The sequence below is a fragment of the Accipiter gentilis genome, chromosome 12 (assembly GCF_929443795.1).
Source record: "Accipiter gentilis chromosome 12, bAccGen1.1, whole genome shotgun sequence".
NCBI classification, from domain to species: Eukaryota; Metazoa; Chordata; class Aves; order Accipitriformes; family Accipitridae; genus Astur; species Astur gentilis.
In genome coordinates, this window is record NC_064891.1 from 23,900,121 (window position 1) to 23,914,947 (window position 14,827).

The window sequence follows — 14,827 nt, forward strand, 5'->3', positions numbered from 1 at the left end:
AGAACAATTACTTTCACTCTCAATCTTCTTCTAAATTGTTGTAATCTTGGATAAATAGAGTATAATGAGATCACCTTATGCTAAATTGATTTTTCTATTCTACAGAGCAAACTGCTTTTCAGTTCAGAACTCAGCAATACTTGCAGTGAAGTTATCATGATCAAAATATTACTTTCAGTATATGAAACATGAAGACATGCACAGTATATTGCTTTGCTATGAAATTTTAATATAAATGTAGGTAATTTCTATATTCAGATTCCTAAAATGAATGTTTCATTCCTTACAATAAACTAATTTTTTCCCTTTTCAGTGGAGGATTTTTCAAAAACAGATACATTGCTTTTGGAAATCACATATATCCTCATAAGACAGAGAAAGTCATCTTATGTTGAATTGAAGTCAGGACCTACCAAATCTAATACATCTTTTGAAGCAAATATATGATCTACTAAATCTTATCAGTATTATGTATATTGAAAGCTAAACTGATGAATCACTGGATAAATTACATAGCAAATGTGTGACAATATAGTATTTATTCAAATGGATCACTGATTCATTTCAGTTTCCACAAAATATATCAACTTTTGAAGAATTCTTTAAAATCAGAGATTTTTTTTAGAACGACAGAAGACACAGGTAAAAACAGACTAGAAAAGGCAAATCACTGGGTGATGATAGTGTATGCTTTTGTTTTGCTAGGGAGCTGGTTTCACAGGGCTTTCAAAGAGATGCAGCTATTCCACTATTAGTTGGACCTAGGCATTTATTTGGGATTTTACATTTAACAGATAAAAAATAGAAGAAGGAAAAAAAAAGGCAACAAACCAAAAACATTACTACATATGTGGGAAAAAAACCTTAATGAAAGGTGTATTGGTTTTGTTTGGCAAGGTTTTGGTAGCGGGGGGGGGGGGGGTGGTTACAGGGGTGGCTTCTGTAAGAAACTGCTGGAAGCTTCCCCTGTGTTCGAGAGAGAGCGAGCCCATACCAGCCGGCTCTGAGACGGACCCGCCGCCGGCCAAGGCCGAGCCAATCAGTGATAGTGGTAACGCCTCTGTGATAACATTTTTAAGAAGGAAAAAAAGTTGGGACGGAGAGAAACTGCCGCCGGAGTGAGGAGTGAGAACATGTAAGAGAAACAAGCCTGCGGACACCAAGGTCAGTGAAGAAGGAGGGGGAGGAGATGCTCCAGGCGCCGGAGCGAAGATTCCCCTGCAGCCCGTGGTGAAGACCCTGGTGAGGCAGGCTGTCCCCCTGCAGTCCAGGGAGGTCCACGGTGGAGCAGATCTCCACCTGTAGCCCGTGGAGGACCCCACGCCGGAGCAGGTGGGTTCCCGAAGGAGGCTGTGACCCCGTGGGAACCCCACGCTGGAGCAGGCTCCTGGCAGGACCTGCGGATCTGTGGAGAGAGGAGCCCACGGAGCAGGTTTTCTGGCAGGACTTGTGACCCCGTGGGGATCCCACACTGGAGCAGTGTGCTCCTGAAGGACTGCACGCCGTGGAATGGACCCACGCTGGAGCAGTTCGTGAAGAACTGCAGCCCGTGGGAATGGCCCACGTTGGAGGAGTTCGTGGAGGACTGTCTCCCGTGGGTGGGACCCCACGCTGGAGCAGGGGAAGAGTGTGATCAGCCCTCGTCCTGAGGAGGTGAAGCGGCAGAAAATAACGTGTGATGACCATAAACCCCATCCCTGTCCCCCTGTGCCGCTGGGGGGGCTTGGTGGTGAAATCCGGGAGGGTAGTTGTGCCTGGGAAGAACAGAGGGGTGGTGGGAAGGTGTTCTGAGATTTCATTTTACTTCTCATTACCTTGCTCTGGTTGATTTGTAATAAATTGAGTATGTTTTGCAAATTGAGTCTGTTTTGCCCGTGACGGTAATAGTGAATGATCTCTCCTGTCCTTATCTCGACCCGCAAGCCTTTTGTTATATTTTCTCTCCCCTGTCCAGCTGAGGATGGGGGAGTGATAGAACGGCTTTGGTGGGCACCTGGTGTTCAGCCAGGGTTAACGCATCACAAAAGGCTTAGTAAAGTAGATACATTAACTCAAGAAAGTAAGAACAAGACATGGTAATATAACCTTACACATGCATTTTTTAATATTATTAGACACTTAATTAATTTTAATATTATTTAGACACTGTGTTCAACAAGGTAATGAGCATTACTTAAAATACTCCAGAAATTCTTAAATTGAATTCTGACTAAAACTGCCTATCTCAAAAGCTCTATAGCCACTCTACTTCCAGAATATTTGTTCTGGAAGTTCTAGGAGAGACCTGAGAACCGATGTCCTTCACGTTGTTCACTAATGATGAGGAGATCTCCACCATACCAAAGCAGCAAAGCACTCCTGATTTTTTTAAATATAAAACAAGGTTATGAGTAGGACATAGATCGAATTCCTTCATGATCTAAGAAAAGCAAGGAGAAAGTCCATGAGATTGGCATGAACAAGATAAATGCAAGTTCAATATTTAGAGAATTTTATAAGCCCCATTAGATAATGGAACAAGTGGCCATGACTAGCTGCAGAATTGTCACTGGTAAGAAATGTGAAAACACTTTGGGCCAGGTCATATGACATACTTGAAGTTCCTTAGAGCTCAGCAGAACCCCAGGGAGATATTTTTTTTAACATCCACTATTTTCCTGGGAAAACGGAAATCCCTGATTACACCAGAATGGTAGTTTCCTTAGCATCACTCTGTTTCCGCCTTTGTGAGGATTCAAGTATTACTGAACTATCTGCCAGAATAAATGTTTCATAAATTCATTCCAATTTACACACCTGCTATATTTTTCAACCTTTTTAATTAAGAGGACAGGCAAATAGATGCTTATGGTTGAAATGAAAGACAGCAACATGATAAAACCCAGTAAAATATTGCCAGGCATTATATTTCTGATGGTTTATCTTAGCCATTAAAAAGAAAACATTCAAAAATATTTATATGGATAATACACCAGCACTATTTTCTGTGTATTTGGAGGCCAGATTATGTTTTTAAATAGAGGCTGACATAGGGCTGGTGCATCAAGTGCATTAGAGACAAGCCCAGGAGTCAGTCTTTTCTGCTTTCGCCCTTAAGTGGAAAATAAGTTCCTGAAGATCTGAAGATGTCCTTTTTTGCTTACATAACCTATCTCCCAACTTCAATCTGCCTGTACAAGAAACAGAAACAATTTTTCCTGGCCTGGCTGATGATCAGGGATAGGGTCTATTTTTCCACAGAGACCTAACTCCCTTGCTGAATTAAAAAAGGACATAAGTGCGCAGCTACATATTGATGTCGGCTAATTAGCCCTCCTGTCACGCACAAGGGATCCTTACTTGCTCTGCTGAACACTTTCTCAGAGTAATCGCACTTGGTAGTCATATCTTAGCCAACCACAACAGAAGTCTGGAGTCTCTAAAAAGGCCTGCCTCTTCTCCTCTCTTGTAATCGCCTACATTTCCAGTATCCTGTAAATAACTAGGCATAGTTAATTTTACTGAGATTTTTCACAACTCTAACAAGAAGTATTTCAAAATGGAAGAATCATTGAGTATATATATGCTTTCTCTACACAAAGCTTCCCTTATACAAAATAGCATAGTGTACCTTTACTGTTCATGTTGCAGTATTTCTAACTTTGCAGTCACGTCTTTGTCTACCCATCTTCCACTCCGCTGATGTATTGGTGCAACCAGCCTCACTTGCCAGAGGAAACCGAGTACAGTACCCACCCAATTTCATCCTTACTTGCAAAAGAGACTAGGCCACATCAGATCTGGCTCCCTTAACCCCCTCGGAGTCCTCCAGCGTTGTCCTGTGAGGCTTCACCTGCCTGCAGGGAGCGTTACAACTCACTGAAGCAACCAGACTCCCTGGAAGAGGACTGGCGCGACTGGGAGCTGCCCAGCCCTGTCCCATGGCCAAGCCCAGCCCACCAGCAGCCACAACCAGCAAGGGCTGTCCCCCAAGGCTGCTGGGATGAATGCTCATGTTAGTAGAAAGAAGAAATAGTTTAATTAAAAGTAAAAAACAAACCAAACCAACCAAACAAAAAAGCACACCACGCTTGGGAACAGCAGTAAATAGCCTGGCCAGGAGACACGCATGGCCTGGTACAGCGGGCAACTTTGCCAAGCACGAGACTAAGGTCAGCAAAGTCTCAGCACGCTCGGTTAAGGCGCAAGCTGTAAGAGTGCTGCAGTGGATGGATGAGTTTTTTGCTCAGCATGGGACAGAGCAAACTTCTTATGCTGCAGAAAGCCCAGGCAGGTAAGGCCAGACAGTTCTGGAGCTGCTATAAAGAAAACATATTTGCACGCCACCACTCAAAACAGGTCACCAGAGCTAACACCAAGGCCCTCCCCATGCCCAGGGTGGGAACCTGACTATTCAGTCCCATGCTGCTAACAAAAACAATAAAAACCTAGTCACTGTGATGTTGCCAGATGCAGGCGAAGAGGGAAAACTAACAGGGCAGTTGTATAAAAGGGTAATTTGTTTGCATCAAGGCTGTTTTATGCTCAAAAAAATCACAATGGCTGGCTTCTCCACTGACCTGTCAGGGCGTACCAGAGTATGCCTTTAGGCACCTGAATTTGAAAGAAATGGCTAGTGTATGTACGCTAATTAACTTTGCATGTTGTCTGTATGGAAAGCCAAAGGGAATATTCATACGCACATATTCACATTGGGATGTGCTAGAGAGCCTGGCTACACTAAACTGATTTAATCTTCCATTCTGGGTTCTCATATATGTCTGTACAAAGATTTCCACTACTAAAATGTGTAAGCAGACTCCTACAGATTATAGCATTATAAATAGGTGATAAGGCAGAACAAGAACTAGCTCAATGGTTTCAACATCTCCAAAATCTGGTATTTAATTTTCTCTAAACTAAAGCACCAAGAATACTGTGAAAGAGCACTGAAAGAGAAGAGATAAGGCCAGTTATTCCACCCAGCTGCCAACATGCTGTATGAATTTGTGGCTTCTATAAGTTTTTGAATTTATCTTCCCCATTTTTCACAATTTCTGTGTTATTTCTTAGAATGAAGCCATTTCTATCAGAAAACATTCATTCTCATGCTGCTGGATTCTCATTAGTTTTCCCGATCTCTGAGTATTTTTTGTGGTTCAGATGCCCTAAGAGATTTTTGTTTTGTTTTGCAGCTCTTGAAGTCCAGCATGGGATTTAAGAAGCTAATATGTATCATAAAAGGTAGTTATTTTGAAATTACTCTCAGCTGTAGTTTATACCTTTTCCCACAAGTCTATTGTTCAAACTATCTCACAAAATAATAGCAAGATGATAATCTCTAAATGGGTGTGTATCGCAACAGCAAAATGAGAAAATGGGAACATTTAGGCCAGCATAATTATAGTTAGTCATCAGTATCTGTCCTTCAAAAATTACTGCTTGAATAAATAATCGCATGAGAAGGGGTCAGTATTGCTGGCATCTTAATTGTGATACATTCCACAGTTTTCTTAATGGCTGTTGCCTATTTGCCAGGTTTCATCATTTCTACAGAAGTAAAGTGGTATCGCCAGCATGGGACAGCCAGCAATCAGAGTTTGCCACCTTGTTTTAAACGAATGTAGATCAACTGAACACAACAGACTGCAATGGCAGTATATGTGATGCAGTACAAAAGCAAAAGAGGGGCTTGAGAGCAATGTTGTTTAAAACTTTTGAAAATTAGAGAACAGAAAAACAGCATACCATTAGACAATATTCAAAGCTGAAGATGTTTCAACTTACTGATCAATTGAATTGCTTTAATACAAACTGCTATTTGGAAAGACCTGCAAGATGTATGACTTAAGGAAATTTTTTTTGACCCTAGTCTGATTTTTATGGTTATAAGAGCCATACGTTTATATACTCATATGTATGTAAAATACACATATGTATTACAATATATGTAATCCTTATCTCCCTCCCTGCTTAGAATTAATTTACCTGTGCCTTTCTCACTCAAATTCTGTAAAAACATGCTTACACATTTACCTAATTTAATGACCTACCAAACATTTCTGAGTCTTTGTAAAATGACATTCCTTTTATACCTCTTTTGTTTCACGGCTCCTACTCTCTTCTTCTGTAGTTTGCTAATAATATCCACTGGTTTGGGTTGTTTTGGTTTTGTTTTATGTGGCAGTTAATCTGAAATGCCTTCTGCTTTCTGATAGCCAAGGAAAAATTCATATTTGCCTGGTAAAGAAATTTAACCCTTACTTCCAAAAATGCAGCATATAACATGTTTCATGATCCCACTCTCAATATAATGTTGGGATGTGTCAGCCTATCATTCCGAAGAGCTTGTGTTTTTCACGGTCATCTGTGGGTAAAACTTTTTAACATTCCTTGGAGTCTATGTCACATTTTCAGATGTCAATTATGAGTTTTGGAGCCTAATTCTATTTGCTTTCAATGGATGTTAGGCTTCTTTATTTCCTTTAAAGTTAGGACATTGGATACTTTTGAAAATTTTACTCCAACGTGACCATTCTTGTTTATTTACTGCCTGATAATTAAAGCAATTAGAATATCTTCTACACGATCGCTAGCATTATTTTTTTATATGTACTCAACTAATTTTTGGATACCGAACTACTTTATATTTCTGGATACCGAACTACTTTATATTTCTGAATTAACATCCACATCGTCAAAAGTGGCATCTTCTTGATAAAAGCTAACAGCAAGCTTTGAGGTACAGCAAACTGATAATACAGTTCCTGTTCACTGTGTGGTGCAATTCACAATGCTCAATGAACAATATAGTGATAAACTTCTAAGAGTGACAAGACAGTAGTCCATGTGTTATGAAGTTTTTTACTTTCTTTTCTACTAAGTTAGAGGGAGTTTTTTAAGGTGAAGTTGTAAAAATTTTGCATAGGAAATAGCAACCATAGCTCAAGATAAATCTTATATTCCTCATAATTTATGTTATTATTTTATCTTTAGCATAGCTCATCAGAGGAGCACCTTTCTACAGTTCTATTTCTTTAAAAATTCTATAATGCAGATAAATGAAAACATATGCAGTAATGATTTAGCTGAGATGCAACACTGTGTCTACAATGGAGTCCTTCTGTGACCTTGCCAAGTTTACAGAGTGTGCCAATAACAGAGCTGGGATTAGAAAACTGACTGATTAAAATTTTGCTCACTAGGATAAAACACTTGAAATGAATCATCTAATTTTCCAGCATGTCCTCAGGTTGCTGCAGGCACAATAAATTACATTCATATAATAGCAAACAACTATAAAAAGTTAGAGTTAATACATTTCATATATACAGCAACACTAAGTCCTATTTTTAAAACTCTCAATTACCTTAAATTTTGATGTTCAAATATAATGAAATATATGACCAGTATTTTTCAGGGTGAAATTTCAGAACCATCAGCCTGATCCAAAATACATAGAACTCCACTAAAATCTTTCTCCTGACTCAGTAGACTCTGGAACAAGCCCTCTCTGCACATTTCCGATTAACATCAAATGCTGTCCCTAGTATCTCCACAAAGAATAGACTTGCAGAGATGCTGAATGTTCTGGGTATAACCTTGCACTCCAGCGAAATGAGCAGAATATAAATAGAAAACAGCAATAAGCAATTGCAGTGGAAAATAACCAGCAGAAGTAGTAATGGAATTAATGGCTGCCAAAGCCTTGCACATCATGGCAAAAAATGCAATCTATCACGCAGATGTTTGTCATTCCTGAAAGGGGTTCCAAAGGGCTAAGGTTCACCTAAGGAGGCAAATCTCCTAAGTTTCCTCTGTAGTAAAGAGATGTCAGGTCCTCCAGAGGGAGATTGAGAGAGGATTCTTCCAATTTCCTTCTCCAGGAGCCCATCTACTCCACCCACTGTAAAGAAAGCCTGAGAAGATTAGCTGCCATGGGGTAAAAACCTAGCATTTGCAAAAGCAGTTACACAGAACTCAGTTCTTCTAGCTGAGTGAATAGATAACGTCTACTTTTGTGTAACAACCTCTAACTTTTGTCAAGATACTGACAGAGCTACTCAGCTAGTTTGGTGGGCCACTAAACAATGTAATCAGCAGAATAGTCTATTTTAAGGTTCTTAAATTTTAAATTAAATCTTTTTACATTACCAAAAAATATTATTTTTCATTTTATCTATTTTTACAACATCTGTTACAGTAGTTCCCAAAAATATCAGAGAGAATTATGGTGGATGCTCTATAAAGACATGAAAAAAACCCACAGTATCTCCTTAAACTTTTTTTCTGTTCATCTGATGCCATAAGTAACTCCCACAATTGCTGAAAGGTACAGGAGTTACGTTTTGCACTCTGTGCATTAATTGGACTTGAAAGCACTTGAACACACATATATGTCAGAATGCTAGCTATCAGGCAAATTGGGGAAATGCCAAACCTAAAAGAAAAATGTAAAAATGAAAGCATTGCAGTTCTCATTGCGCTCAAAATTTATAATAGTCTTTTGAACTGGATTTGAAAGCATATGGACACTCTTAAAAGGAGCATCATAATTTTTTAACTCCTGAAAGGCAACTTGCACTCTTCAGAATATTGTACCATTCTGCTGCACTGGGAACCTGGTACCTCCAAGGTAACTAAGATTGCTCTGTATCATGAAATACTCTATCAACATTCCAGAAAATGACTGTGGGGGAATGAATTAGATTACAGAAGTAATCATGCTGAAAACTAACAAGACAAATTCTAAAATAAAAGTAAGACAAATTCAAGACAACTTGAAATCCTAAACCTCAATCTAATGTATAGATCTAAACCGCAATCACTTCTCAATCATTTTGTTTGTTTCTTTTCTAAATGAGGTACAAACTAGAATTCCTTATATAAACACAGACTGAGATTCACTGGACTACTATTTTGCAGAGTCTGGCTCCAATCAGTGTGCTTTTCAATATTTTTCAAGACTACAATATTAGAATTTCATTGTAGACTTTAAGATACCCTGAATTTTGCAAAGGATACACTGGGATTTTTGAAGAGAAATATGACAGACTCACAGATGACCTTTTTTTTTTTTTTTTTTTTTTTTTAATGAGGGGAAATATTCTATTGGTGCAAGTAGTTACAATCTCAAATGCATTTTCAGGAAAATAAATGTTCACAATAAAAAATTTACATACAATCTTAAAAAAAAATATTACAGAGAGACTCCTAGAAACAATGTGTATTCTTAAATACCTTCTAAATTTTGATAACTGATATTAGATTTTTTTAACATCACAAATTGCATTACTATAACAGAGAGTCAATACATTGTCAATTTTTTTGGATCACCACCACAAAAATATTAGCAAGTTAAAACTGGATGCTGGGCTTCAGCCATAAATACATCATATTTCATGCCACAAATATTTGTTTTCATTTTTAAAAAATGACAGCCATTGTTAATCAGAGACAAACAACAAGTTAATCCTAAACAGCCATTTATCTAAGTAGCAATACAGTACAAACACATTACCTTTAAAAAATGCATTAAAAAAAAACCCAAAAAACAATAAACAAACAAACCAAAAAATCAAAACCAACACTACTTCACTGACTTTGCTATATATTACCTTTAATGTTTTATAAATGACTGCACAGGTCACAAATGAAAGAGGCTTATGCAGAAAATAACCAAAGGTAGACAACAAGCCCTCTGAACCAAATCTCTAATATTCATGTCAGTTAATAAATTCATAGACCAATGATGAGATGCTAGTCCATTTTAAAGAATATTTCTCTATTCCTTTGCAGCCCTGAATTAGACGTTTGCTCTAACAGTAATATAATGTGCTATAACTACAGAAAAAATATGCAGTTAAAAAAGGAATTCAATCCATGTGATCTAATATTTCTTTCCACATTAACTAGAAAGAAAATACATTAACAGAAGCTCAGACTTTGGTATGACACTGAACAATTACATGGAAAAAGGTGTTCCCTGTTCACATGGAGTGCATTCATTCTAAATTCTCATTCAGGAAAGCATCCTTATTCAGGAAAACACTTAAGCACATGCTTGACTTTAAACACATGCTTTGGGCCCAGTGAAGTAAATGAGATTTAATCACATTCCAAATAATGATGGATATAAAGCCAAAAGATATTAACATGAATGATTTTTGGATTCGGGCTTAGCATTTTTCAAGTCTTAAATATACACATACAGACACGTACATACACATATACATACACCCCCACACAGACACATACACAGAGAGATCTGTCTCTATACTAAGCCAAAACATGAGAAACTAGAATACAAAAAAACAATTTGCTAAAAAACCAGAATTAAACTGAAAACAGAGATTTTTAAATACAGTGGCCACTTCATCTTACTGGCTCCTTAAATCCCAAGTTTACTTACTCTAAAGTAAACATTTATGAAAGCCTGAGCATTTCCTATCTGGAATCTTTCTTCCATACCCTCATGCCACAGGTTTTGATCTCACAGAAAAGAAATGGTTTGGCTCTAACAAAAATCCAGTTTACATAGCTTCTTTGTCATGTTTTGATACCAGAAACAAGAATCAATTCCTCTTCTGAAGAGATGAGTCTCCTGATAAGAGGCTGATGTTGGCAAAAGCACAGAGTTTGCATCACAGATTCGTTCATGGTTTTTTTTACATGAGGTACAGAAGAAAAAATATGGCACAGTTTATAGCAGTATGATAAATCTTTACAATTAGATTACTCTAATCATTAATTATTCAATCACTTATTGGGTTAATCACTATTTTCCTAGTAAAGACAATGAGGATTCCCCTTCATTTTATCTCTCAAATAAAGAAAAGATGTCTTTTTAGAAGCAATTGCTAAAAGGGGGGGTGGGTGAAGTTTCATTGAAACTGTGTAGCACAGTAACCCTTTTTCTGAAGTATATTTAAAATGCAGTTAAGCTCTATTTAAAAGCTTAATAGTAACTGAAGCTGTAAGACTTGCTCCCTAAAACACAGCATTCACACAAATCTGCCCCCAGTAGTATGACTCTACGTTTGAGGAGGCTTTTACTGTGGACTGAAGATAAAGACCTGATTATTACTTGATAAAGATCTACAGATGTGTGAACGGAGGCAGCCAAACAGCCAGAAAAGCCAGGGGAACAGCAAGAGAAATACTTACCATCTGACTATCAGACAGTCTGTGCTATTTGGAAATCAGAATGAAACGGAAAATAAACTGCCATCTCTTTCATTCCTTTTGTGCTTGAGGAAACAGTTACGTCTTCAGTAAACAAGCAAAGTGGCATCTAAGAAATACTGCTTAATACCACCAGCTTCTCGCCATAACAGGAAAGGGAAAAGCATGCAGAAAAAACCCCAACAAAAAACCCCGAACCATACAATTAGAAATAAACAATTTCTAATTGTTTAAAAGGCTCACAGCTGAATAGAAGGACCTGCTTCAACAAAATGATTTGCAAAAATAACTGGAGAAAGTTCTGTGCCTTGCAATTTTATAAAAATTATAAAACCAGGATATGTGTCTCCAAAGTCATAAGGAGCCCACTTCAGCCAAACCATATGACAGAGGAATACGGAAGACAAAGAGATAGAAAGTGAAAGAAGAGAATCAGCTCCCTGGAGAGGAAAGCCTACACAGTCTAGAGGTCTGATTGAGCACATGTAGACAGCAACTACGCCAGGAGTACGCACAAGAGACTTTTCTTCTTACCTGTGGCAGAAGACCCCATCTCCAAGAAACATGACGTTTAGGATTCTATCTAAAGACCCTTTCCACACTGTTTTTTGTAAGAAAGAACAGTATGATATCAGCTGTGTTCTAACAGCCTGAGAATGAAATGCATTGAAAGTAATGCAGTAAAGTCCAATTTTCCTTTCCGTGTTTCCACAAAAGCAAAAGATGATCTTGTCCCACTAATCTCCCCCTATCTGGAGCACAGATGAAAAGCTCATCCTGCAATCTATACTAATTTCAGTAAGCTCTGCAACAAGATGACTTAACATTTGCAGCATCATAAAAACTTAAGTGAATCATTCCTGTCTTATTTGCAAAGCTGCTAACTTCCAAGGATGGCTTAGTGAATATGTAAGGAAAATACAGACGAAAGGCATCCAAAGGGCATTCTATATCATACACAGAAAAGATACAAAGATGTCCAAGCTGGTAAATTCACATATCACATACACAACAACAATTTTCAAGCTTGGATTCAGAAGCTGTGCAATTTTCAGTGCTTGAAAACAGCTGCTGCTCTAAGGACTGAGATGAAGATAGTTTCTGGGGATATGAAAGACTTTTCTACTTGCTTTTAGTACATTTGATAACTCTTAATACACAAGAGTTATCAAACTTCCACTTGTAAAGGGTGTTCTGTTCAGATCAGCATTATAAACCCTTCTTTTGGCAGAGAGTTATACTTGAAACAGGAACAAGAACTAAGAAAGACAGCATTTCAGGTACAAATTAAAAATCTAGTTTCTGTCTATACAGCTATATAAACATTCATATCAATGACTAGAAGTTTGGGATCCATAACCAAATGGTGTTGGAATTTTAGGTATTATTGTGATGACTGATTGTTGCATTTTTATGAGATATTGAATCCAATTTGCTGTTTGACTTGATAATTGTTTTGCTTTATTCTTTATGTTAGCACAACATAAAGAACAGTAGTTCTTGGAATACAATTTCTTGAGTGTATTCATATTATTCAATAACACTGGTCATTACCCCAAAATTTAAGTATACTGGTATAATTTTAATGAGCTTAAGCACATTTAGAATAGTGGATTCCATTTTTTTTTTTTCATAAAAATATGTGATTCTCTACTAGACAACCCAGAATTTTATGTAAATCTATTTGCCACTTGTATCTCAAGTATTACTTACATGGAACAGCAGAGAAGCAGGAGGACACACAGCCCACAGCCAGCTTAGACACTTAAACTGACAAGCATTAAGACTCCAAGTGCCCAAAGGAAAGTTTCCACCTGGAGAAAGTTATCATTTGTCTCTTTCCCAGAGAGAAAAAGAAACACACTCTTTAAAAGCATAGTATTTTACAACCTGCTCAACTAAAAACTACACTATTCTTTTTTCAGATTCCTTCCCTGACACCCTCCTCCCCCCCAACAGCTTACTCTATGGAGCATGATTACTACATTAATTCAAAAGTATTTTATCAAAATTTATATACTTATGCTTCAAAGACTTTCAGTCATACTGAAATAAAATGTTTCCAGAACATCTTTTCAGTATCCCTAGAATGAAAGTTTCAGGAATCTTTTTCTTAAGCCTTTCAGTTTTTTATTTTGATTCAGGATGAACGGACAGAAATTCTGAGTTTTGACCAGCTTAAAAATAGCTGAATATTGTTTCCTATAATTAAATGTTACACAACTACATATCTTTAGAGACTCCAGGATGGAAGTACTAGGAACTGTATTAATGCCATTTTACTTTTCATCATCTCAACTTGCACACCTACTGACAAAGACCTCAGTTTATCAAGATCATTTTCCTCAAAGCAGATTTATCAAGCTGTTTTGCATTTTAAGTTGGAATTTAACCTCAAAACAGTAAGGGCCAAGCAAAGTATCTACAATGGCTCATAAGCTATCCCTAGCCGACATTGTTAATGTTTTGCAGAAGTTTATGACATTTCATTTACATCGTTTTCATTCCTCAGTACTCTCAGTGCACACTTCAGGTAGGAAGAGGCAATACTTACCCAAGTACAGGACACATTTAAAAAAAAAAGAAAAAAAAAGGCAACATCAAGATCTTTTGTTTCTGATTACATCTGTACAAAAGAAGATTCTCTGTGCTTTGCATGCAGATTTATTGAGTTCTGATACCAATTATCCTCTACCGGTGACCTTGGCCAAAATTTCACTAGTACTCCCTCCCCTCTCTCTCCCCAGTTTGGAAGCAACTGATTGCAAAGGCCATTTCAACTCTTTTGGCTGTATTTATGTAACAGCAAAGAATAGGGAATATTTGAGCTCTGTTAGGATGAAAAGTGGAGCATACTGTGCATGCCTTGAAAATTGGGTGCCCAGTGCCTACTAGTTCAGCTTTTTTAAGGACAAACAGGGAACCTGCACCCAGAATCTCTTAATTACATGGATTATTCCTCTGTTTGTTAGGCACAGCAGATTCCCGAGAGAGAGAGAGAGAAATAAAAAGTGCTCAGGCTGCTGGGAAAGAACATAATTCAACAGCAGCATTTTATTTAAGTCAATGTCCCTAAAGTGTTTTAAACTAAGCCAGTCGTTAAGGTCTTATAATTAAAGCCTTGCACAATTACAAAATAATTAGGGTCTGATCTTGTAACATCTTCTCTCTGGAGAACGCACACATCAGATTCCCTTGGAATACTTGTACACCAGGCACAGCCACTGCTAGCATTGATGTGTCTGAACTAGCTTTACACAAATTAGCTTGAGTACTGGGTGGCAGTAACAGAGCAAAGCTCAGAAAAGGCTACCATCTTAAGGATTTACAGGTCTCCTCAAACATATTTTTGTAGTCCACATGGCATTCTGTCACTGCAGCTACTCTGCTAGCAGAAACCAGCCTAGACCATTTAAAACTGCAGTGTAGCTCTATATTACTCTGATAATTATATGCTATAGTAATAATTCTAAGCCTCTAGTTTTCCAGACTGCCTAAGGATGCCAGATATCAGTTCCCATAGTATTAATAAACAAAAGTATTTTAATAAAAAGACTATGTCCCACTAATCCTTAGGGCTTTACTTACAAAAGCCAAATCAGAATTGGGGAAGTGTAACTGAATTATCTTTGGTAACAGTTTTTCTTAGCTACAGTGAATGTTA

The 14,827-nt window shown here is 37.7% G+C and overlaps 1 protein-coding gene across 1 annotated transcript in view; it reads right to left on the minus strand.

Moving 5' to 3' along the window:
• IQCM (IQ motif containing M) overlaps positions 1–3,994 on the minus strand; it is a 121,960-nt gene extending 117,966 nt beyond the window's left edge. The window contains 1 exon segment of the mRNA XM_049815576.1: positions 3,860–3,994. Within this exon segment, the coding sequence (XP_049671533.1) occupies positions 3,860–3,994 (135 nt within the window).
• Positions 3,995–14,827: the final 10,833 nt, after the last annotated feature.